Source organism: Centruroides vittatus, unplaced genomic scaffold (genome assembly GCF_030686945.1).
Source record: "Centruroides vittatus isolate TY-2023 unplaced genomic scaffold, ASM3068694v2 contig_971, whole genome shotgun sequence".
Lineage (NCBI taxonomy): Eukaryota > Metazoa > Arthropoda > Arachnida > Scorpiones > Buthidae > Centruroides > Centruroides vittatus.
This window is the reverse complement of record NW_027122644.1, coordinates 1,258,989-1,286,080: the sequence shown is the minus strand read 5'-3', so window position 1 is coordinate 1,286,080 and position 27,092 is coordinate 1,258,989. Positions and strand designations below refer to the sequence as shown.

Sequence of the window (27,092 nt, the reverse complement as noted above, 5' to 3'; positions counted from 1 at the left end):
TTTGCCATCCAGACACAGGTGGCACCATCATTATAGACCCATGTGTCTGTCTGTTCCATTTTGAGATGCCTGGATGAGGAATGTTTGGTATTGTGGCAGCCAGTACATGTGCTGAAATTGACAGTCACCCACAGTTGCCTCTGTCTAGAGTGGTGTCACTCCTGATGGGATTGAGCCACAACAGAATGGAATGGTGTCTACAGCAATGAATCCAGATTCAGTTTGGACACTGACAACAGCCATGTTCATGTATGGAGGCCCTGTGGTGAATGCCACAATCCTGCCTACACTTTGGAGCAACACACCACCCCCACAGCTGGTATGATGGTCTAGTGCAGTGGTTCTTAACCTTTTAGTGATGACGAACCATTTATCAAAATTTTTCTCTTGCCATGGACCACGAGCTGTTTGGCAGTAATATAAGTTCTTATAAGGTTGTTCTATAAATTAAACATGTATAAAATTATTCGAAACCAAGAGTATTATATTATTTGCAAAACTGTTACATTAATTATATTATTTTAGTGCAATTTTTGTAACTGCATAGTGTTTACCAACTGCTGGATTCTTTGTTCAGTGCTACTCAAAGCCAAACGCATGTCGGCACTGGCATCCAACTGATTTCGATGTTTACTTTTAATTATCAAAAGCACTGAGAATCCTTGCTTGCATAAATATGTGGTTGAAAATAAAGTTAGGTACCGTAAAGCAATTTCTCGAATTTTAGAGAAAGCGATAGCTTTATGGCTCCAAAAATCTTCAAGATTAATTCCTGTCTCAAAAGTATCCTTGCAGTTACTATCGTGTTACATTTCAATTAACTCTTCTTGTATTTTATCCAGCACCCCAGAAATGTTGACTATGAAAGGATTGTGGATCAGTTTCCGAATAATGCCTTCCAGGCATTATTCGGAAACTGGTCCCTATTCAGGTGTTACAAACGTGGAGAAAACCCGGAGAACTCCACGTGCCAGCCCATCCGAACGCATTGGGAACCTGCGACCAAACTCTCAGTGTTTAGCGACAGAACCTCTCGGCCACTGGTGGGCATCTCAGCACACTGTCTGTCAATAATTGGGTTCAATGTATCAAACGCAGAAAAATTCTCTCTTTCAACTTTGCTGATCAATAGGTCGATTTTAGCAATAAACGTACTGATTTTATCTTCAAATGCAAATATATTGCTAGTGCCTTCCAATTTCATATTTCTGACCATTGCAGTTGAAGGTTCAATTTATTTAGTTTGTGCAAAAAAATCCACTAAATAAGCAAAATGTATTTGAAATTTGAACTGACAAAACTCGTCGTCATTTATTTAATAATTTTAAGATGACTTCACAGACCACTTCGGGTGCTTTCAGGGACCACCAGTGGTCCACGGACCATCGGTTAAGAACCACTGGTCTAGTGTGCCATCACATATGACAGCTGGTCATCTCTAGTAGTGATCCAAGGGATAATGACAGCCCAGTGGTATGTTAGTGATATCCTGTAGCCACATGTGTTGCCTCTTATGATAGGGCTCTCAAGAGCCACTTTCCAACAGGACAATACTCAGTGACACAAAGCAAAGGTGTCACAGGACTGCCTCAGCCACATTGCCACACTTCCCTGGCCTGCCCGAACCCTGATTTGTCTCTGATTGAACATGTCTGCGATCACCTGGAATGCCAACTTGGAAAGCATAGGAGAGTTTGACCAAACTAGAGAACCACTTACAGCAATTGTGGACTGAGATGTCACAGGACACCATATAGCACCTGTATGCCTCCATGTCCACTCATATAACATTGTGTATTCACACTAGAGGTGGCAAACAGGGTACTAGAACCTCCTTTCATTTGTAGTTTTTTCTGCAATAAATGATCCTTTTGCTTTCGTTTTGTAATCACTTACTTACATCACTGTTACACTCACACTATACAATTTCATTTGATTCCTATTACACTCATCGCCATAAAAATTAGTACACCATGAAAGAGTAACAACTCCTTCTTAGTGCACTAATTTTTATGGCAATGAGTGTATTTATTTGGCACTTGCAACTGTGCATGGTGAATTTGATAGAAGCAAAAAAGAAATATTCAATGAACATATAAATCAGGGGTGTCAAACTCAAACTACTTAAGTGCCAATTTTTTGTCTGGAGTATGACAGTGGGCCAGATGTTTTTAGCTTTCGTAGCCAAAAATTTTCTAAAAAGTAGCCCAAAAGTAGCTGACTCAAAAAATTCTTTTTTAATAACCCAAGATTTGACAATAAATTTAAAAAAAAACCATTTGTACTTTTCCAGCAATAACTTTAATCATAGAACAAACGTTTTTGGCTAATTTACAGGCCTGAAACAGGTCTGTAAATTGATCTGAAAATAAGACTTGAAAAACTCAAAGTACAAGGTTAAACTGTAATTTACTAATATTTTGAAAACACTCATTTTATATGCAAAAAAGTGAGAATTATGCAATAAATAATCTTGCCAAGACAGACTTTAATTTGAAATTTGAAAGATGAAATAGAGAAAACATAATGTAAACAAGAAATTAAATATAAAAATAAATAACTCTAAGTAATATGAATAAATAAAGATAAAAATAAAAACAATAATAATTATTGGTTAATGTTACCTATGGTAGTGAACATGGCAGCTCATCTCTGAAACAGTGGGGACACACGTTCTAACCTAACCTATTCTAATAAATTACCCCTATTCTAATAATTTGGATGGTAATAATTATGGTAATTTATTAGAATAGGTTAGGTTAGAACGTGTCCCCCCACTGTTTCAGAGATGAGCCGCCATCTTCGCTACCATAGGTAACATTAACCTAATTATTATTATTGTTTTTATTTTTATTTATTCATATTACTTAGAGTTATTTATAATTATTATAATAATTATAAATATTAATTATTATAATAAACAAAATTGTTGAACTCAATATTTTGTTTATTAAGTATTATTTATTTAAGTACAAAATATCATATTTTCTTTGGTATCAAGATAATAAAATGTAAACAAAATAGCATTATTGAATTTATGTCGTGGGCCGCAAGTAATTGTCTCGCGGGCCATATTTTTGACATGCCTGATATAAATGAATTATTTGTTCAAAATTTTTGTCTCATGCACCGGAATAATTATGAAGGTGTGCTGCAAAATGTATTAAAAAATGCCAGTATAAACACACAATATCAAAAATAACATGAGAGATGCAAGACAGATTGTATAATAGTATTTGTAAGTGTACAGTGTGAGACCTGGATCAAAACAGAGGGGGAGAAAAATAGAAAAATGAGTGATTGCTGATTTCTAGAAAATCAATGTCCTACAAGCTTATTCATTTCTTATTCAAAATTTATATTAAATAATAATTTTTTTAATTAGATAATTCAACACATTCTGTTTTGAATTATCTTATGTTGAAAGAATATTCTGTTTTGTTTAATAAACAGTTCTATACATTCATTTGAAAAAACGCAAGTAATGTATAATTAACATTTTAAAATTTAAAAATAAAAGTTTTAAAGTGTCATTTGTTTTCTACATAAAATATTCTTACAACTAATATAACAGAATTTTTAATGGCAGTTATGTTTTAAATTACAGGAGTTTTCTATAATTACAGATATGATTATCAGTGATTATAGTTATAACTACAATGAGTAAAAGTCACATCTATTTACTTTTTAAAATTAAACTATATAATAAAATCATTTACAGCTTTACTTTTAGTTGACAGCTTTTACATTTTCAGATTGTTTACAATTCAATTTCAGAAACTGTTTGATAAATAAATAAATAAATATATACATATATATATTTTTTTTCAAATAAGATTCAAATCCAATTCAATTCTTTTTTCAACTGTTGCCATTGGCTCTAAATTTGTTCTGTGTCATAAATTGTGTAAATTAAAGACAACTGCCAAACTATCAAGATATATTCTGAAATTTATTAGAATTTACAACATTCAAATCAAACTAAAGTAATTTTTGCATACATTCTGGTTTTTCAAATATAAAGACAATACAGTATAAAATATTTCTATCAAACAGCTTCCAAAGATAAACTGTAAAATGATCTAAAAACTATAAATGTTATACTGCACATTCTATGTTTTCGAATTGGAAATACTGGTATTAATGACAGATTCTTTTTCCTAACATAAAAAATATCTGTAGGTTAGCAAAAGATTATTAAAATTTTGAAAATTCATTTGAATTAAATTATAATAAATAACAAAATTAAGAACAAATAGAACAGACATATCAATTATGTTGAAAACTGAGAATGAATATCTAATAATTTACTATATATTGTAATTAGCAATAATCAATGTCCTAACTAGTTTTCATCTGCCCTGCTCAAGGTTTCATTTTAGACCCTTTAATTTTTGGGGAGAAATAATAAAATCATTCATATGTATTGATATGAGAGACCTTGATTCAAGTCTGGGTCCCTCAAAATCAATACCTGTAAGAATTCATAAAAATTCTTGCAGGAAATAATCATTTTGACCTATTATTCTTCAACTAATATCTCTGTTATGGATCTGGCTAAATCTAAGATGAATATGAAAAAAAAGACCTTATAGAAGATGGAAAGAAGCTGTGAATATGAATACTCAAACATAATTCCCAAATTTATGTATTCATAGAAATTTATATGAATACCATAGATTTAATTGAATATTGAATAAATTTTATAAATATAAATTTATATGAATACGTAAATTTCTACAAATACCAATTATCTAAAGTGAGAAACTAACAAAATTTGTAACATTTCGGGGGGAGGGAACACAGTAAGAAACTTTGTTTGGACAATTAAAAGGCTGAATGGTTTAAAAGCCTGAGCTTTACTAATTTTTTGTGTATTTTCAGATTTTAAGGAGTAAAGTTGACATAAAGGCCAATAATTGATTTCATGACTTATATTGTTTTCACTCTAGATCAATGGTACTCAAAATTTTTTAACTGATTGGTCAAACTGAATGTAAGTTGTAAAGATGACCTACAATATTTTGTATAATCCATATATACAAAAGCATCTAATTCTATCATTTATGGGTTAAATATGTTCCCAGCCCAGATTTAGCACAAAGACTATAGTTTGGCACCACCACTCTAGACCAACGTTTCTCAAAGTTTCTTGTTTGCAGACTCCTAAAATCACCATACTACAATGGACCGAGGAGCCTCACAGATCACAAGTACAGAAACGTGGTTCTAGACCAATTTTATAATTTTGTCGTAAATTTACAATTCATTATTCATAAGATACTGTTTTATTTTTGGTTACTTTTTTTTCTACTTAAAAATGTTTCAAAGAAAACATTGAATTTCAAATATAAAACAAAACATTTTGTAAATATTAAATAATATTACTAAACTTTTATTTAAAAGAATAAAAAATCTCATAGTTTACATTGATTGCAAAATAGTAACATAGTAAACATTGTCATTTTTTGAAATATACATTTATTATGTTATAATATACACAAACAATTGACTGTATTGTATTCAGAAAATTCAAAATTCAGAATTCAGAAAATCGAATAAAATCAATTAAACAAATTTTAAAAAGAGATTACGATACGATTTTTATTAAAATTTTATATATTCTGTCAAATCAATATTACCCAAACAAAACTTTACCTTTCATGCCCGCCATCTTGAATATACTTTAAAGGCTATACTCTAATAGACAATAACCTGTTACGAATCACAATAACCTTTTAACATTGAACGCATTTTCTCGGTCAATGTTAATAGCGGTTTAAATAAATATATATATTTTATGTGCGAAAATAAAAAGTAAAGTAATTTTTAATAAGAACGAAAACGCATTCTTAAATATTTAAATTTCTTTGTAATAAGCAACTAAATCATTGCCAAAATATGCGATAAAAGATAATATTTTTTAACGCAATGTCACTTTATCGCGAGATATCCATTACAAATAATTATATCTTGGTAACTCAGTGTATATAACGTTACGTGTAGAAAACTGGAATGTAATGTAATATGAAAAGCAGAAACTCTCGAAGTAATAATATACTTTAGATATTAATTTAAGTTATTTAATTGTATTAAATATTTTTCAATGTGGGCGTTATTGTAAAACGCTTGCGGCGAGAAATAATTTTAGTGAAAAATTTCACCACAATGGAATATCACCACATAAAAAATTAATTTAAAAACCTCAATTATTTCGGCAAAGTAATACTCTTATTAAATCAGTTATGATTTTGTTTTTCTCTACGACCGGAAAGAATTTATTGTATTCCTTCAAGATCTGATTTTGACTCTCACTTAAACTCTTTAGTTTTTTAAAAATTTGTCTTTTTTCTTGAGTTAAAAAACAAACTCGAAGAAATGGAAAAAGATTAGTTTGTATTTTTCCTCAAAGTCCTCAGACAATTGTCCTTTAGGATTTTGCATTGTGTAAGTTACTAGACTTGATCGGCCGAGGCAGTAAAGCCTGCCGCCCAGAGAAACCTGAATTCGAACCCAATCGAGGCAGACATTTTCAAAATGGATTGATTGATCTCAACGTAATTTAATTCAATTGCGATGGGCCGTGTAAATTTTACAATAAGTAGATTACCGAATATAACAGTCCGTGCTTAACTTCCAGTTGATTTCTTAAATCATCAGATTAGCACCGAGAATAATTCATTATTGGAACACAAAATGGCGACTGATGTCTCCGATTGTATTTGATAGACTGTTCAGTTCGCTTCTCTGATTTTACTAAATTCACAGACAGTACAAGCTGAATTCAATAAACGATAAATACAAAAATTTCTTTTCAACACATTGAAATAGTTTTTATTTTGAAATGCAAAATTTACTAGTTTTCTAAGTTTTATCATTTTTAATATTTAATGAATACGTAGAGCAAATACAGTTTTTGTACAGTATAAGATTTATATAAATTATTTACATTTTTACAAAAATATCAAAGTTTATTAAACATGAATATACATTTATATATGTTTTTAATAAACAAGTTTATTTGTCAATTATATATTTTTAACATATTTTATATCAGATATTATTAGAAATGCCATTTTTGTATATTAAACGTAATTTAAAAAATCTGTATTTCATAATGCCTTATTTCTAAATAACTTTCTTCACGTTTATGAATTAAATCTAACTTATTGGAATACATTTTTGCCTATTCATGTTTTAATTAGATATTAACTATCGTATTTAATACATAGGCGTGTAAACTAAAAATCTAAAACAACATATTTTTGCACAATCTAAGTTTTTCCATTTTTTTCCTTTTTTTTGCACATGTGCACGCAAAAAGAAATTGATTTTTCATTTCACGTGAGTCGCTTATTCAATTCCAAATATTCGTAAAAAAAAAAAAAATTCCATTAGACTTTTATAAATGGAAAGTTCAAAAGAAGACGAATGTAGAAAAATCATTAGAAATTTGATAAAGGGCATTCCAAAACGCGTGATAGCCAATATATTATTAAGAAAATAGAAGAGAAGAAAATGCTATCTACAGTTGAAGAAAGTGAAAGTAAAAGAATGAATATATAATTTGCGCTTGATTACGCACATTTATAATTATTGTAAAATTTTAATGACTTTTAACTTGTTATTCATACTAATTCTTAAATAATAAAATCAATTTATGTAAGAGTGACACATATTTGAAGACCTGCGAGTAATGTTGCCAGATAGAAAACTTAAAACCGGGACGTTCAAACGCGATTTCTATTTTTGGACGAGACATTTAATTCATAAACTGGCAGTGGCGTGCCGTCATTGGAAGCGATGGAAGCGCCGATTCCACCTTCCAATGACCTTCCCTTGTATTTTATAAAATATAAATTTTCATATTTTAACGTACAGCATTAATTAAAATTAATTTTTTATTATAACTGCATTATGTATCTTTTACAAATTTCTATACTACGTGTGAAAAAAACGATAAGATTGCTATTGTATATTCGAATAATTCGGTGGCGGAAGGAATGTCGAAACCGGGTCAGTTTCCAATCAGCCAAATTATATAGGCATTGGCACATCCGGTTTAGCTGGTAGAAGCAACACACGCATAAAGCATCTAATTTTATATCCGGACCGGTTCTGAGCTGTTAGCCGCCTGCCTGTCAACCTCCAAGCAGCCAGATTATAGGCATTGGCGCATGCGCTTTACAGAGCACCAACGTCACGGTTTAGCTGGTAGATGCAACACACGCGTAAAGCGTCCAATTTTATATCCCGGACCAGTTGTGGGCTGTTAGCCGCCTGCCTGCTAGATATTCGGCCGCCCTCGCCCGATTATGTGAATCACGAGTAAACTAGATCAACGGCGGGAAACCGCCGGCCCGCGGGCCAGCTACGGCTCGCGAAAAGTTTCTATCCGGCCCTCGAGATCTTTAATAGATTATTAAATTGGAAAAATAACTAATTAATAGTTATTTTTCTAATTCTTTGTAATTTTCGAAAAAGATAAGAGAAATAAATGTAGTAATTAACTTTTTATTTATTTATTTCATATTTGCAGACCAAAAAAATTACAAGTCACAAGAAGGCGTCAATTAACTACTACGGCCCGCGGAAAAAACGTAAAATTTATTCTTGCCCATGTTATAAAAAAAGTTGCCCACCCTAGACTAGATTTATAACTTAACCCAACCGATAGGAATTTACTGGCATGTTTTTATGATAGTTCTGTATAGTTGACAGGAGTTTTTAAAAAAATCCATTAAAATATTTGATATATTTATTCCGCGTTTATTCTGCTCTCCCATCTTATATTACTTACGGATTTCAATGTTAAACCGGTGATATTGTTATAAGCCGACAGCGAATGGTATGCAATGATTAACAAACACACTTTGTTAATTTACAAAAAAAAAAAAAACATCATCTTTATTCGCTAAGCTACAAGGTTCTTTTTACACAGATCCCAACGTGTAAGCGGTGGTATTACAAAGTCCAGAATATGTAATATAAAACTATTAATATTACTAAGGGTCCTTAACTATCTTAAACCTAGTTACAGACTATGAGAATTGAAGAGAGAGAGAATATAGGTGCAGAAAAAAGGGGAATGTGGAAATACCCGGAATTTTTGCCCGGGCTTCGTGATGCTGAGCGGGGTTGCTGATGCCTCTTATCCTCTGTTTCGGTAGATACCTCTCGTTCACTTGGACGATAATCCACTCAAATCTGTCCAGTAAGATTGTCAGTCCGTCAGGAAGTTCTTTATCTACTATAACACTAGGTCTTCCTCGTCTCGACCTCACTCGTCGAGCTTCGATCTCTAACTTATCTCGTTCCAACTCACAACCCGTGCTCCCCGACCTTTCTCGTCGAGAGCCGAGATCACTTCTCTCTCCAACTTACTACCTGTGCTCCACGACCTTCGTTGAGAGCCAAGACTGTTCTGTCTTTCTTTCTTCCTTTTCTCCCCTCTCTGATTTTTTAATTACTTTGTTTTTTTAACAAAGTTGTTTTTTATCGGAGGCATCACTCCCCATCAGGTCGTAGAATAATTAGATCGTAAAATGATTAAGAAGGAAGTCTTTGTCAACAGGAAAGGGAGATAAACAAAGAAAATCTTAAATCTAACCTAAATTTATACATTAAAAAAATACAAAATATACATTCATATGGCCAACGGCCACAATATTACGACTTAGTATGTCCCATCTGTAAAGGAATGCAGAAAAAACGTGTACAATTCTAGTAGTGTTAAAAAATTAACTGTTACTTTGGCAGCATCATTTACAACCAAATTTAATGAATGAGACGTACTGTACAATAGTACAGAAAAAGCTCTAGAATTTATTTTCCTCAAATCTACGATTTATGTATCGGTTGTCATAAAAATTTCTTTCCACTTCTTTCCCAAGACTACAGATATTCAAGTACAAAGTAACCGGTTTCAACTTATTTCTACTTAAGTAGTAGTTAAATAATTAAGCGATTAGGGAATTAGAAACATATATAAAACCCTGATGAAAGAGCCGAAATTTTACTTAAACAGAAGCTTAACCTAACCAATCTCTTGCCGAGTGCAGTAGGGTCTGATCTCTTCGTAATATTAGATGTAATAAAGACAGAAATTTTTCCAGTTCAATGAGAGTGACCGAAAAGTTGTAAATTTTGGAAATTTCCGTGAACACTCGGTCGTAAAACAAATTAGTTAGAAAACGAACGACAGACAATCTGTTAAGTTTAACATATTTAGATTTTTACAGCTATGGCGAGAAACGTTTAAAATCTACAGCCCTGTGGCGTCCTTTGAGATATACGAGTGATGCGACAAAAGAGGCATTTGACATTGACCGGTATCGGCACCCTCGGGATTTGGCATGCACAAACATACCTGGACCGTCTCTGATTCCATTCATTAGCCACTCGTAGGGAGCTATTTCACTAAGTGGATTGTTTTAAGATTTAAAAAGTAAAGAATATTTTGTTATTTTTATGTACGTTTCTTCACAAAGTTATATTTAATTATAAGTTTCTTTAAAAGTATATTCATACAATGAAAGAATTTTTTTTACTAGGCATGTATATTCATCACACATTTTGTTTTACTAAGTAAGTTTTTTTTATATAATTTTAATTTTAGCCCTTATATCGTGGCTAGTGATTCAAAAATTTATTTTAAAAAAGTTTTGGTTCAAGACCATATAATGAAAAAGAAAACATTATTAAAAGAGAAAGACCGATGCCTAAATTAAATATAAATACGTGGACAAAAAAATTTCGACATTTTGACGATAAAATTTATGACGAATGACGATTCTTTCGTAAAATTGAAGTAATTTGGAAATCAAAGCGGAATAGAATTTAACATTGGTAGACAATATAAAATAAATATTGAAAATTATAACAAGATAATTACGATTAATAGATATATCTAAATTAATAGATGTTATATGTTTTTTCTCAAAGCAAGAATTGGCATTTAGGGGCCATAGGGAATTTATTGAATCTAATAACGGAGGTAATTATATTGAATTTTCTTATTTATTAAGTACGTCAGATAATCTATTAAAAATACATTTAAAGAAGTATACGGTTTTTACTGGCTTATTGAACAAACGAATACTAACGGGCCCTGACGCGCAATTATTGGTTGCCCCTGTAAGTCGGCTTCTTACAGAAACACAGCTTCCTATCATCGAATGTCACGGCACACCACTGATAAAGACACAATTAAAAAGAATATACAATACCAACTAATATAAAACAATATGGCGAATAAAACAACAGAAAAGGGTCCAAATAATGACGAAACATTTTTCCCATGCTAGTGTCAACATATGGAGTGCCAGGGCGCTGTAATGCGGCCTGGCGGGTCAGAGGCGGGTCCAAATATCAACAAAGACATTTTTCCCATGCTAGTGTCAACATATGGAGTGCCGGGGCACTGTAATGTGGCCTGGCTGGTCATTTCAGCCAAACTTATCTCAGTGGCAAACAACCTTGGCACCATTAGGGATATTCATTTTCGTTGGATCCCAGCTCACCAGGGGCACGCTGGCAATGAACTCGCTGATAAGTTGGCGAGGAAGGCGAGCCTCCTGGATATGGAACCCTCTTTCAAGAATTTACCTCACTCGTGACTCAGAAACCAGCTAGCCACTCTGACAGGCAAGCAATGGCAACAAGAATGGGATGTTGCTGATACAGGTAGGACTACTTATGCATTCATCCCGTCCATCAATCATCGCTTTCAGGCAAGACACTACACTCCGGATGCCGAATCTACACAATTTGTGACTGGTCACGGCAACTTCGCAGCTTATCTACATCGCTTTGGCATACGAGAGACCGACATGTGTGACTGCGACGAGACCAGCGAGGGAACGGTAGAGCACTTTCTGTACAACCGTCCAAAGTTCGATGAAGAAAGGCTCTCACTTATAGGGGAATCCCTGACTAAAGGACAAAACTGGCCACCTAACCCAGCGGAGATCTTCAAGAATCAGAAGCTGTGGAAAGGACTCAAGAATTTTGTACATAAAACAAGGACCTTGTGTCCCAGGAACTTTAGAGATAGAACTGCCACTTAATTCTCAACACTGTCCAGTATGGCGCACCATCAATATTTATTGTACTAATCTAACAACCTCAAACTGTTTTGTATATATATAAAAACAAAAAATTTATTTGTACTTTTTAATTTGTATTTTAGCATTGTATTTCTTTTTTTAACTTTTTAATTTAACAACGATTGTATTGTGTATACTTAATCTGTACATAGAATCCTAAAATTATCCTTTATTGTCAAATTATCGCATTTTCTACTAGTGTTCTTCTGTTATCACAGTAACCATTTGTTTTTATTACTTGCATCATAATCTTAACTTGTATTGCTCATTAGAATAACTAACTGTACTTTTGATTGTATCTATAACCTAAGTCTATGTATTGTAACCACATTTATATTTGCTTATTGTAATATTCTGTTTGTCAATTTAATAAATGACCCGCCTCCCATCCCTTCCTTTCACACTTTCCTATCTCCTTTTCTTTTCACACTCAGCTCACATGCTTTTTCCTTCTTTGAACTTCCAATAGGGCAAAGTCCGTTGCCATAACACGGATAGCTCTTCTTGAACTTTAACTACATTCGCCTGGCAGGTCAGAGGCGGGTCCAAATATCGACACAGACATCCCACGATAGTGTCAACATTTGGAGTGCCAGGGCACTCTTTTGTGGCCCGGCGGGTTGTTTGTTGTTTGTTTTGTTTGTAATTCATCTTTATTAGTAATAAAAGTAGTATCAACCCGGCACTGCATAGGTCCAACTGGGTGGTGTTACAGAGAAAAAAATATTTGCGAGTACATTATAATTGGATGGTTATATGTAACAAACAGGAGTAAATGCATAAGATAAAATAGAATAAAAGAAAATAAAATAATAAAATAAAGTAAAATAAAACATTTAAAATATAATGTTAAAATATATTAAAAAAATGCATGTGAAACAACAAAACTATAACAGGAATATTAAAAAAAACTTATTTTTAATTTAAGTTTTTTAATTTTCACATCAATTGACCACTAGCATTTGTGTATTTATCACTGCTTTCAACTATTTCAAATGTTTCAGTTTTGGTAATAATGATATAAGTTCTAGATGATTTCTGTATCCAACAATATGTATTCTCTCATCATAAAGTTTACAGTGGCATTACCTTTTCAGTTTCTTATTAGTAGATATGTTTAATATTCTAGCTAAATTTTAGTACAGCACAAAACAATCTAAACACAACCTGCACAAAGATGTTGGACAGCAATTTGAAAGTTGTAATAAAAACAGTAGAACTATGTTATATATTTACTGGAGATTTTGTTGTTTTGTTATAATTGCACTGTGTAAATGTATATTATATTATGTCTCTGATCTCTAATCCTATCATCCCAAACTTGACTGTGGGAAATGTTGCCATATAGATTTATTTTTAAAATATTTTTTTTTTACAAATGCAAGATGTGAGGCATTTGCAAATGTTGTCTTAGGATAGTGCTGCCCAGGACTTGGGAGAAAACACTGAAAAATGGAACCACCCCAGAAAAAACTGGATGACTGGCAATCTCAATTGTAAGCTGTAGTTTCTTTAATCCATCACTGTTCATATGTAAAAACAAAACTAAAATTTGCTCATATAATAGATATAAAATGTATAGCAAACTGATGATATATTTCTAATGTTTATATACATAAATATACACAGAGAGTTTTATTGAATAAATTAAGTCCAAAGTTTTAATTGTAACCAAGACTCCACTTGCTGTAACTCTTTTTCCAACTGTAGTTTACCATCTGAAAACATATCCAATACTTCTTTAAGTTGAGAATTTTGCAATGAAGATAATTTCTTGGAAATTTTCTTTAAGTAAGACTCAACCTTTTAAAATAGTTTAAATATTTTTATGATATAAAAAAGTTTATAAGATTAATATATTTTTTAACTTTCTAATATCATACTCACAGCATTATATTTTTTAATGTTTCTAGGACAGGTTTTAATTCCCTCTAAGAATTCCAAAAAATTACTTTCACTAAATTACAGAAAAAATTTTTAATTAACAATTCTATATTAGAAATTTTATAAACAAAACTTATAATTAATATATTTGTATCTGTTTAAAAAATGTTTTCAAACAAACATCAAACACATAATACAAAATTACCTCCTAATTATTATTTTCAAATTTTTCTCAAATATCTTAAAACAGTCAGACCATAAAACTTGATTTTTAAGACAACTTTCGACAAAACTAAACCATCCTAAACCTAAATAAGGTTTTTGTCTGGAAAGAAAAATTATATAGATATATTTTTAAAATGTTATCAAATTACTGTTTTTTTACAACATATCTCATTACAAAAACTTATTTTTTATACATTGAATGAAATGAAAAATTTGTTTACATGTAAATAACTTCATTTTAAATAGAATACTTGAAATATTATAGGAATCAGACATGATTTCAGTACTGTATCAGATTTGCATCAACAGACGAAACATTTTTTTGAAATCTTTTGTCTCAGCTTCAAATCCTCTAAAGCTGAAGAATATCTCAAAAAAACATTTTATCCGTAAATCATCTGATTCCTATAAATCTTCGAGTGTTCGTTTTTTGGTTTATGTTCTATTGAATAAAGATTTCAATATTCCAGAATTACTATAATCTTTTGTTTTTCATAATATGTATAAAAAAATTTGTTTTGATAGTGAATAATTATAAAAAATGAAATAGCATCTGTTATTAATTAAGAAATAATTAATTATTTTAAACTTGAATTAAAATCACAACTTATATATATATATATATATATTTCTTTTACAAAATATTTTTTATTGAATAATCTTTAATATAATTAATAAGTTTGAAATTAATGTTTTAATTTAACAAATACTGTATGATTATTCAATATTTAAATACTGTAATTGAGCTTGAGCTGCAATTTGAAAAAATTGTAGACCTATAAATTCCCACTGCTGTTTGTTTGTTTGTCTGTCTTTTCCTAATCTCAAGAACAAAGTTAGACAGATGGAAGACAAGACAAGATATGGAAACCTTAGGAGCAGGAGGCCCTGATTAATTACATACTGTCTGATGCAAACCAGAAATCATGTTTCAATTAAAAAATTTTTCCCTGAAAGCAGTTAATAGAAGACTGGCACAACTCTATTGTTAAAGGAAACAGTGATGAACAGTGGCAAGACACTACTAATTTGAGGTGCAGAGCATATATTTTAAATTAAATAAATTAAAAATATGATTAAAAATTGCATCTTGTATGAGTGTATTACACAAGCAATTATTTACAATTACACAAGTAACTTGTATACTAATTATAAAATTAAATCTGAGATTGTATATATTTTTACCTATTAAATGATAATCGATTAGTTGTGCATTTTATGAAATGATGTTGAAAATTTTTTCTATATTTTGTTATAAATTTCATTTGGTGTGATTTGTTTCCATAATGGATGCTTGTGCATAAAAGTAGTTGAAAAGAATTTTTGTAAATACTGTAAAGAATAAAAATGTATTACAATATTTTAATTTGTATAATTATCATATAATATTAAATATTGTAAATAATTATTCTTAAATATAATAACAATAATAATAAATTTTCTTACTCAGGGCATCACCTACATGAAACCTAAAAACAACAATACCACAGACCCCACACAATACAGACCAATTACATGTCTTCCAACACTCTACAAATTATTGACATCCTGTATCGCAAACAAAATATACAAACATGTTGAAGAACACGACATTCTTACGGAACAACAAAAAGGTTGTCGTAGAAATCACAGAGGATGCAAAGAACAGTTACTCATAGATTCAGTCATTGTACGGCAGGCACACAAACAACACAGAAACATACACATGGCATATATAGACTACAGAAAAGCATTCGACAGTGTTCCACACAGTTGGCTGCTACATATTCTACACATGTACAAAATACATCCATCACTCATTGCATTCTTTCAAAACACTATGCAGCACTGGAGAACAACACTACATCTCAGGGTTAGTAACACTTCCATACAAACAAACCAAATTTTTATTAGGCGAGGAATTTTTCAAGGAGATTCCTTGAGTCCTCTCTGGTTCTGCTTAGCCCTGAACCCATTATCCAACATGTTAAACAACACACAATATGGTTACAATATCAGACATGAAAAAACAACACAGTTTACACTGTCATATCTCATGTACATGGATGACATAAAACTTTATGCATCCACACAAAAACAACTTCATCAACTCCTAAAAATCACACATTCATACACCAAGGACATACAAAGGGAATTTGGCCTAGATAAATGCAAAACACTTCACATAGAGAAAGGAATCCTGAAGAAAGAAGATTTTGCACTTGGAAATGGAGACGTTATTGAATCCATGGAAGAGGGCGAGTTCTACAAGTATTTAGGATTCCAACAGGCCAAACTAACAGAACATACACAAATAAAGCAAAGATTAATTAAAGAATACCAAAGTAGGTTAAATGCTATTCTCAGTACACAGTTAAATACAAAACATACAGTCAAAGCAATGAACACATATGTCATTCCAGTACTTACATATTCTTTTGGAGTTATACATTGGACTCGCACAGATCTTGAGCAACTCCAAAGGAAAACAAGAACAACACTTACTAAGCATAAACAACATCATCCTAAATCCGCCACAGAAAGATTAACCCTTCCACGTAAAGATGGCGGACGTGGCCTGATTGACATAGTTAACTTTCACTACAAACACAGTCACTGCAAGAGTTTTTCTACAAAAAGCAAGAAACATCATACTTACATAAAGCAGTAACTCTAGCAGACTCAAATAACACACCATTAAACTTACACTCACATCATACAGACAGAACACAACATATAAAAAGCATAGACACCATTAAGCAATCGTGGGCTCGAAAGGCACTCCATGGCAGGCATCCTTACAATCTGGCCCAGGATTTTGTTGACAAAACTGCGTCAAACAGCTGGTTAGCTCGGGAATGCCTTTTTGGGGAGACGGAAGGATTCATGATCGCCATACAGGATCAGGTCATAAATACTAAAAACTACAGAAAACATATACTCAAAGATGCAACACTCACAAATGACACATGCAGAAAATGTCACATAATGCCAGAAACTATACAACACATCACCTCTGGTTGCAAGCTCTTGGCACAGACAGATTATTTACACAGACATAATCAAATAGCAAATATAATACACCAAGAGCTTGCAAAGAAACACAAATTAGTAGACATTCACGAACCATACTACAAATACATTCCACAGACAGTATTGGAAAACAACACGCACAAAATGTACTACGACAGAGCCATAATCACAGATAAAACAATTTACCACAACAGACCAGACATCACACTCATTGACAAACGCAATAAAATCACATACATTATAGACATATCCATTTCAAACGCTCACAATATACAAAACGCATGCACTGAAAAAATTAGCAAGTACACAGAACTCGCCCAGGAAATAAGGCATCTGTGGAGGATGGATAGGGTGCTTATTGTACCTGTTGTTCTCTCCTCTACAGGTATCATACCACACACACTACACAAAAGCCTGGGCACATTACAATTGAATAGAAACACATACATCACACTACAGAAGGCCACTATATTGAATACATCTCATATTGTGAGAAAATTCCTGAATACAGAAACACACACTGATACACGTCTTTAATTTCTGTTTTGGTTACTATGCCTTGACTTTGGTCCGGCATGGTACACAACCACCGGTGTTAACCGAGTATATCTCATTTAACTCAACATAATAATAATAATAATAATAATTATGTAAATGTTATACCAAACTGATACTGATGTTATGTGTTTGGAATAAAGTCAAAGCATAGTTACCCAAATAAGTATAACATTAAGCTTCTGTGTTATTGGAATATGTGTCCATGTGAAATGTCTTAACAATGTGAAAAGTGCATATTGCACCTTTCTATAGTGCCTTGTATATGTTTTTATTTAGGTTTAACATTTCTAGACTTTTGTGTAGTTTATGTGGTATGACAACAGTGGAAGAGAGAACAATAGGTACAATAAATACTCTTGTGGCTAAATGCCATTTGTGTAATATATAGTTATATTTTATTTTAACTTAGAATATATTTTTCCTTCTCTTTCCTATTCATATTATCTTTACTTCCTGGAACCCTTCCCTGACGGGTGCTTAACGGCTTAACAATAGGTGACCCCATTATGGACAATAGGACTGTACGCAGCCCTCGGGGGTAGAACTAAGACAAAGGAGTCACTTTTGAGTCAGAGCTGAAGGAGGAAAGACGAGAAAGAGAGAGCTCCCGAATACGTCTTCGAGACCACGTGGGTGAAGACAAAGAACTTTATGTGTAGTGAAAGTGTTGACTGTTTTTTTTCGTCATTAAGAAGAGATTCGTCATATACACCGTTATATGTACCGTTATGTGCACCTCATCGCATTAGCGCCAAAATAGTTGGGTACCCATTCCTTTTTTTTCTTCTCCTATCCGTTATTTTATTGTCCTAAATTCTTCTATTATTCTTCATTAGTTGTAATTAATTATAAGTTTAGAATTAAGGTCTATATATGTTTGTAATCGCCCTTTGTAAAATAATTAGCTATGTATCGGAATAGTCGTCACGAGACCTGAAGCTTATGTCATTACATTTTTGTCGGGTTCCGTACTAAAATTACCTGTGTTGGGGATAGAGATATTATAGCTGGCATCCCACAACCCTTCCTGTATCTATATACACGAATAAAAGATCCTGTTGTAAATATTTATTCCAGTTTCTTTGTGTACCACATTCGCGATCGTTACACTCTATCCATCCTTCACAGTTGCCTTATTTCTTGGGTGAGTGACATGCACTTGTTGGTTTTCTCATCAATTTTTTTGAAGAAATATTTAAAGAATTGATTTTTAAAGCAATAAAAGTGATGTCAGGTCTATTATGATGAATTATTTTATCTGTGATTATGACTCTGTCATAGTATATTTTGTGTCATTTTCTAATACTTCTTCTGAAGTATATTTGTAGTATGGTTCTTGGGGCATTTAATAGTGTTTGTGTGCAAGCTAGGTTGTCACCTTTTCAAAATTGCTGACCTGGGCAACAGGTTTGTTCTAACACAAGTCCCTGACTGATTTGAATTTGAAACCGTACAAGGCATGTGCAATGTCATTTTACAGCCAAGAACTGAACAATGCGCATGCCAGTTTTAAACCAGTCAGGGACTTGTGTTAGAACAAACTTAATATTTGTCAGAGCTATTTGCAAGTTAGAATTTTAAAAGTACACTTTCTTGGCTTAGAGATAAGTTTGGGTGAGGGTGTGAAGCAGGCTTGTCTTTAGGTGTGGGCCTACCGGGCCTGGTCCCAGGCCCAGGTTTGGGTCCAGGTCCAGACATTGGGGGCTTCCTAACATTTGAGACCCCAAAAATATGCAAAATTGAATAGAGCAACAAATAATAAAATTATTATAAACAGTAAACAATCAAAAGATATATTTGATAAATTTTATTAAACATGAAGATAATGTTTAGCAGAGAAAGCTAATTGAAAAAATTTATGAACATTAACCCTCCATTACAAATTCCTTAAAGGTGCCTCCAAGCTTTTCTTGGCCCAGGGCCTCGCACATAGGCTATCAAAGACAGGCCTGGTGTAAAGTTAAAGTATTTAATCATTAAAATAAAATATTTGCAAATATTCTTATAAATTTATTTTGTTTCATCATAATTTCACAATTTCTATGAAAACCAGACAAATTAATAATTCATCTGGACTATGAATGTAAAAACCGGCTTTTCCAGGTAAAAACAAGCCTGGTGGCAACACTAGTGCAAGCTATTGATGTATTGTCTGCCAGAGATTTGCTATTTGATTATACCTATGTAAATATGTTCTGAGAGCTTGAAACCATAGGCTATGTGTTGTATTGTTTCTGGCAGAATGTGATATTTTGTGTAAAATTCATTTGTGAGTGATGTATCCTTCAGAATGTGTTTTCTGAAGTTTTTAGTGTTTATGACCTGATCTTAAATAGTAACCATAAACCCCTCAGTCTCTCCAAACAGGCAGCCCCTAGTCAGCCAGTAGTTTGATCAACATTAGCCAAAGTTTTGTCAACATCGTCCTGAGCTAATTGTAGGCATGACTGCCATGAAATGCCTTTTGGGCCTATGACTGCTTATGTTATTGATTAATGGTGTCTATGTCTGAACACCTGGACCTAGTTCAACATTGAGCTCTGTCCAGGTGTTGTTATTATCTGCCAGAGATAACTTTGTGTAATCTTCTTATGTTTCTTGTGAAAAACTCCCTTGGTGTCAGTATTTGTTTATAATGGAGGTTAACTATATTAGTTAAGCCACAGCCACCTTTACTCTTTCTATGGACAATTTTGAGTGATATTGTTTATGTTTAGAGTGTTGTTCATGCTTTCCTTTGTAGTTGCTCAAGAACTGCGTGTGTCCAATGTATAACTCAAAAAGAGTGAGTAGAGCAGTGTTTTCAACCAGAGTGCTGAGGCACCTTAGGGTGCCACGGTGCCACAATTGAGGTATCACAAAGTTTAAGTCCGATAATAAAACTAGATTTAAAAAACAATAGCGAGACCATTATTTTACATGTAGGTATTTTGACAAAATTCAATGGACTTAAATTTTGATTTTGAACATGTAGAAAAGTTTTTTTTAGCATTAAAATGCTACTTCAAACTGTCAATTTTTAAAATTTTTCTTCCTAGGGAGGGAGTCCCCTCCCCAGCATTGCGCGTAATATTTGTTTATGCAAAAGATTCATCTGGCCATTAGCCCCCCTTATTCAGATTCTTGATCTGCCACTGGTCAAGGGTGTCACAATTTTTTATTTTTCAATCAGGGGTGCCACTCAATGAAAAAGGTTGAAAATGAAAATATATTATATCAATGAAAAAGGTTGAAAAACACTGGAGTACAGGGATAACATATTTAATTTAAGCTTTAATAGTATATTTTGCAGTTAGGTGTGTTCTTAGTATTGCATTTAATCTGTTCTGGTATTTGAGTGTTAAATTTGTTTGATCTGTAAATGTTCTGTAAGTTTGGCCTGTTGGAATCCTAAATATTTGTAAAACTCACCCTATTCTATGGACTCAATAATATCTCCACTTCTGAGTACAAAGTCTCAGAGCTTTTTCAATGAGGAGTATTTTGCATTTGTCTGGACCAAACTCCATTTGTATGTCATTTGAGTGTGTGTGTAATTTGTAAGAGATGATAAAGCTAATTCTGTGTGAATGTGTAAAAGTTTGATATTATCCATATACATGAGTGTTATAATGTGAACAGTGTTGTTTTTTTTGTGTCTGATATTGTAACCGTAATATGTTTTGTTAAATGTGTTAGGTGAAGGGTTAATTGCAAGGCAGAAACAAAGGGGACTTGAAATCGTTTTGATATTATTATTATAAAATATTATTAAGAATATAATATTAATTATTATATTACTAATATTTAATTTTGAATTAAACAAAATGAGAAATGCAACTTGCTTTTGAGGTGGTTTAAAACTTGGACTAAGAAATAGATTTAATGCATCCCTGATGCATAAAGTTTTTTCAATTTGACAAAGTATTTCCAGAACATTGTACCGTATTTTGCTGAAAATACAGATTCTGAATAAAAGATTTTTAGAAATTACTAGTATTATATAAATAAAAATATGAATTACTCGATAAATTTGTTTTCTTTGTTTGCTTGTTCATTCCAACTATACTTATCATAAATAGGTTGCAATGTGTGTAGAATAAACTCCTATAATATTTCTTTGTAATTTCTAATTTCTTATTTAACAAAATAATATAGAGTACTTACTTCCCAGAGATCTTTAGCTTTCATCTCATACATTAGATCACTTATATTTTTTAATTGTACAGGTGATTTATTTATTAATAAATAAAGAATTTGTACAGATTCTTCTTTGGGTAAATATAAATAAAAATCTAATTTTGACTGAATAGTTTGATAACCTAAACTGTGTTTACATAATAAAAATGATTAATTAAAATAAATAAAAACATTGATTAAAAAATAAAAAGTAATTTTAAAAAAGATTTTTTTCATTTAAATAATAGTTTAAAATATTTTACCTTAAATTATTTTCAGTTAATTTAAAAATACTTGTGTTAGAATTAAATAGCTTTTGTTAAATTATTTCAACTGACTTAAAAAGTAATGTGGATAATCAATACAAGTATATGTATAATTATAAAATTGGACTAATTTCTCAGGAAAATGATTGTGGAATTATAGGATTAATTTCTAAATTGGTAGATTAAGTTTTCTATAAATTTATGTTATAAAATTATATAAATGTAAAAAAATCAACCAAATTACAGGAATACAAATCTAAAAAGACTGGCTTATAAATTTGTTCAGTTTATAAGCCAGAAACATTTGTGGACTTGTTTGGGACGTGTGGGACTCATTATAATAAAATAATTAAATTAAATAATGTTTTATAGTTATTGAGTTTGTTATTTTTATGTTAACTAATGTCAGTAAAATATCAAAAACATCTAAGATTATGTTAATTTTCTGGTAATAATTTTTTAATCTTTAAATACATCTTTTATGTTATATTAACTAATTGTAGAATTATAATATTATGATAAGTTATTTCAGTCGAATGTGAGAAATTTATTTTCTAAACATCAGAACATTTTTTATTTTTTGTTTTACCTTTCCAAAAATATGAAATCTGAAATTATTTTCATTCTTTGATTTGCTGTAAAAACCTGAAAAAAATATCATAAAATTTAAATTTAGAAATATATTATATGTAATGTTTAAAAAAGTTATGCAGACTAGATGATTATCATGAAGTTGCATGGCTAAAAGTTTCCAATTTTCTTCATCATAATTAACAGCATAAAATCCAATACTATCTCCATTCACTAAAATCCATTCAGTTTTATCTGGTAAATCTTCTAGTATTACTTAAGAAATGAAGAAAAGTTAAATTAGATCTTTTGTGTAAAAGTTTCACCTAATTTTGTTATAAATGAATACAATATTCTGTTATCATCCATAAAAGGTTATTTGGATTCCATTGGCGATGTCTTGATGTTATAAAGGATATTGGAATAGACCATAAAGCACTGAAAAATTTAAATGCATAGTTTACAAAATATAATATTTTTAATGAAGCTAAATTAAGCTATTCTGATATAGTTGTAACTAACGCTAAATCAAACAGGTATTCTTGTTTTTTAAAAAATTCAGCACAATACATTTGCAGTTTTATAAAACTATAAATGTATTGTGTTTAGTTGTTATTATTCTTAATATAAAACAAGTATACTAGATGAATTTTTGAGCTTTGTTAATCTTATGAGTATTAATTCTGAAAAGAACAATAAAGTGTTCCATTTTATCAAAATATTACTGTATAAACATTCCTTATGAAGTAATAATTAGCATTAAATATTAAAATAATCAGGTAGTTTTTTAACATAATTTACTAAAACTTACATTGTATTATATTGTATTATAGCATTTTAATTGTATTTAATTTAAAAATTAATTATCAAAATATATTCATTAGTAATATAATTTCAAATGAAACTAATCTTAAGTACAGGTATCCCTCGTATAACATGGTAGTTATGTTCCGAAAAAATGTCACGTGTGGCTTTATTAAACCTTATTTATTTTCTTTTCTTTACTTTCCTTATGCAAAACACAGGATTTGGTTCCAGAAGTTAGTAAAAGTATACTATTCTTTTTCATTACTAAAAGACGTATGTTTATTAAAGTAATCAATAATTTTATTTTCAATCAATAATTAACAACCACAATTAAAAGTACTATATTACGTGTTAATATTAATTTTAGTTAAACAAGAGTGTTTTCTTTTCACAAAGTATCATCATGTTCTGAGCTTTTTTGTTGATCTTCATCAGAAATATTAGCAACATTTTTTTATTTTTATCATAATTTTTATGAATGAAAAAATAAAAATAAAAACATGTTATTAATCAAAAATTTGTTCTAGAAGGTTGCATTTGTTCAGTCAAGTACTGAGTGATCTTTTCCCAGAATTTGTGTTTGAATACCAAATTGTTGGAGTTGAGAACAGTTTGAGTACTGAAATACCACTGTATTTCATCATTTTTACTAATGATTACTCACCTACAGTTAAAAAAGTTTAATAACACTTACCTAAAAATGTTTAAATAAATTTTACTAAAATCAAAGATTAATTCAATTGAATAATCTATTGCTTTGGCCTTTAATGTTGTTTTATTTTTCTTAGTCTATATCAATTAGACAAATATACTTGAGGGCTTATCACCAGTGTGATAAGCCCTCAAGTATATTTGTCTAATAAAGATTAATCTATAAAAATAAAACATAGTGACAGTCTTAAGGGCTAAAGTCTGAAAGAAATGACACCTGATTAATAGGAAAGCTCAGATGAGAAAGAGAAAAACTGTACTATTGGTTTTAATAAAAATAAACCTGACAAAAGGCAAAGAACAAATTGAAAATTTCAATATTCTAAAATCCGTGGCAAATTTAAGTCAACATGCATGCTTGCTTGAATAAAAAAATATCAACTAACGAAGTTTGCACTTAAAACTTGTGAAATTTTGTACAGAGGATTTCCCAAACCATGTTAGAGTGAAACTGGAAACTGTTTTGTACAAAGGGATCTCCAATTTTCCAACCATATTAGAGCAAAACAGTGTTGTACTTATGTTTAGCTTAAAGAAGGGCAATTTGAACTACTGTAGATTTTACAGTGAAAAGTTTTAATATCATATTTAAAAAAGAGAGTAAAACTTAATTATTTAAATATTAATTGATGTCTTAATTGTAAATAATATTCATTTAAGTCTTAGACTATTTTCCTGACAAATTTCAGAGAATTTTTAGCATTCAAAAGATTTTTTTTTTCTAAGTTTTTAGAATCTCTCTATTTATGAATATTAAGTTTCACAAAAACCTTTCACTCTTTCTCTAGCGGTTTCTATCTAATAGACTTAAAAACTGCTAGAGAAAGAGTGAAAGGTTTTGGTGAAACTTATTTAAAGAAGCTCTAGTTTTCTGTGCATGGATTTGTGAATATTATTATTATTTAGTACTGATTTATCCTATATATAGGATAAACTTATGTAAGTTGACATTTTTATGGGTTACTGAATCTACTTTTACCTAGATTTGTCATAATGGTTGACTCAATAGACAAATCTAGGTGAAAGTGGATCGAGTAATCCATAAAGATGTCAACAAATTCTACTAGATACAAAGCAAATAATAATAACTTATATAACTTTATTAAAACAGATAAACATAACTATATATATTACTAATTACTGTTTATAGTCTTCTAATTTTTCCCTGCAAGAAACTTGTGATAAAAATGCTGAATGCTTCTTATACTGTCTTTTAACTGTTAAAATTGGCATTCCTGCCAAATGTGTCCAGTACTTCATCTTTTCAAAAAAATTGAAATATTTCTAATTAAAAATAAAAGCATGATTTTTATAAAATTATAGTTATAAGACCATTTTAATATATTAGATTGTTTAATAATTACAGGTGAAAGAGAATTCCAAAATTTTTCTTCTTTGTTTATTTTATCAGAAGTATTTAAGTATTTCTATAAAATTTCATAATAAAAAAAATATTATTCAGTTTTTAAAAAATTATATAATATATTTTTATTTAAATTATAACAAAAAATTTTTGGAATTACAGAAATACCTTTATTCCACTCCAAAATGTGCTGTTTCCATTTACATATTGTGCCATTCGAATAACAGCTGCACTCTAAATATAAATGACTTTTTTAATATATATTGTTATAGCACTTTTAATATGTTTTACTAATAAAAATTTAGTAAAAAAATATAGAGCTGAATTATCATATTTTATGGCATAAAAGACTTGACTTTTGTTCTAAACAGATAACCTCCACCTAACTTGACTCTTGAATAAAAACGTTATTGTTTAATTAAACATGTTATAATTATAATAATTATTATTATTTGTTTTTTTTTAGAGCTAAGCTGCTTTTGCATGTATTAATGTAGAATATTTTAATGGTAAATGACTTCTTTTAAACTTCTGTTTTTCCTGATAAATAAAAGTGTGCATTCTAATTTTACTTTTTAGTTTTAACCAGAATACCATTAAAAAAAAAAACATTGGTGCCATGTGTCAAAAACAAGGGATGGCTTAAATACATTAAATACTTTTTCTTAAATATTTTGTGCTGAAATAGAAGTGTTTCTCATCATATGCTGTAAAATACAGTAATTAAATACACCACTATTATTTGTTAATATGTACTGTTATTATTTCTATTAAAAATCAAATTACTTCTTTTATAAATACAATCTTAATAAAATATATCATGAAAAATTATAAAACATATATAAGATATCATTTATTTTTCAAGCAATTAACTATATAAGAAAAAAAATCTAAAACATTTAAATAGCTTGAGGTCAATCCTCGTCCTGATTTTAAGCTATCTAGATTTTAAAATCATTGACCCTTTAAGTCAGGGGGTGTCAAACTCAAACTGCTTAAGTGCCAATTTTTTGTCTCAAGTATGACCGCAGGCCAGATGTTTTTAGCTTTTGTAGCCAAATTTTTTTTTAAAAATAGCTCAAAACTAGCTGACTCAAAAAATTCTTTTTTAATAACCCAAGATTTGACAATAAATTTAAAAAAAAACACCATTTGTACTTTTCCAGCAATAACTTTAATCACAGAACATTTTTGGCCAATTTACAGGCATGAAGCAGGTCTGTAAAATGATCCGGGAATAAGAACCGCAAGACTCAAAACACAAGCATAAACTGTAATTCACTAATATGTCAAAAACATGCATTTTATATGCAAAATAGTGAGAACTATGCAATAAATAATCATGCCAAGATGGACTTTAATTTGAAATTCGAAAGATGAAATAGAGAAAACATAATGTAAACAACAAATTAAACACAGAAATAAATCAAA

General features: G+C 30.7%; 2 protein-coding genes across 5 annotated transcripts in view; both read right to left on the bottom strand.

Moving 5' to 3' along the window:
* The window catches only part of LOC136985528 (leptin receptor overlapping transcript-like 1), a 324,027-nt gene that overhangs the window by 17,989 nt on the left and 278,946 nt on the right, over positions 1-27,092 (bottom strand). The gene's annotated exons all lie outside the window — the stretch shown is intronic.
* Positions 13,701-27,092, bottom strand: part of LOC136985522 (leucyl-cystinyl aminopeptidase-like) — a 35,372-nt gene continuing 21,980 nt past the window's right edge. For 3 of the 4 annotated variants that reach the window (XM_067282813.1, XM_067282816.1, XM_067282814.1), the window contains 13 exons: positions 25,830-25,895; positions 25,663-25,725; positions 25,440-25,582; positions 23,130-23,218; positions 22,926-23,056; positions 22,800-22,855; positions 21,933-22,092; positions 21,790-21,872; positions 21,611-21,718; positions 15,402-15,548; positions 14,197-14,316; positions 13,995-14,064; positions 13,701-13,910 (listed from right to left, as the gene is read on the bottom strand). In XM_067282813.1, coding sequence (XP_067138914.1) covers positions 13,755-13,910; positions 13,995-14,064; positions 14,197-14,316; positions 15,402-15,548; positions 21,611-21,718; positions 21,790-21,872; positions 21,933-22,092; positions 22,800-22,855; positions 22,926-23,056; positions 23,130-23,218; positions 25,440-25,582; positions 25,663-25,725; positions 25,830-25,895 — 1,392 coding nt within the window. In that variant the 3' untranslated portion in view covers positions 13,701-13,754. The remainder of the gene's footprint in view (positions 13,911-13,994; positions 14,065-14,196; positions 14,317-15,401; positions 15,549-21,610; positions 21,719-21,789; positions 21,873-21,932; positions 22,093-22,799; positions 22,856-22,925; positions 23,057-23,129; positions 23,219-25,439; positions 25,583-25,662; positions 25,726-25,829; positions 25,896-27,092) is intronic. The other variant, XM_067282815.1, reaches the window with a different exon arrangement.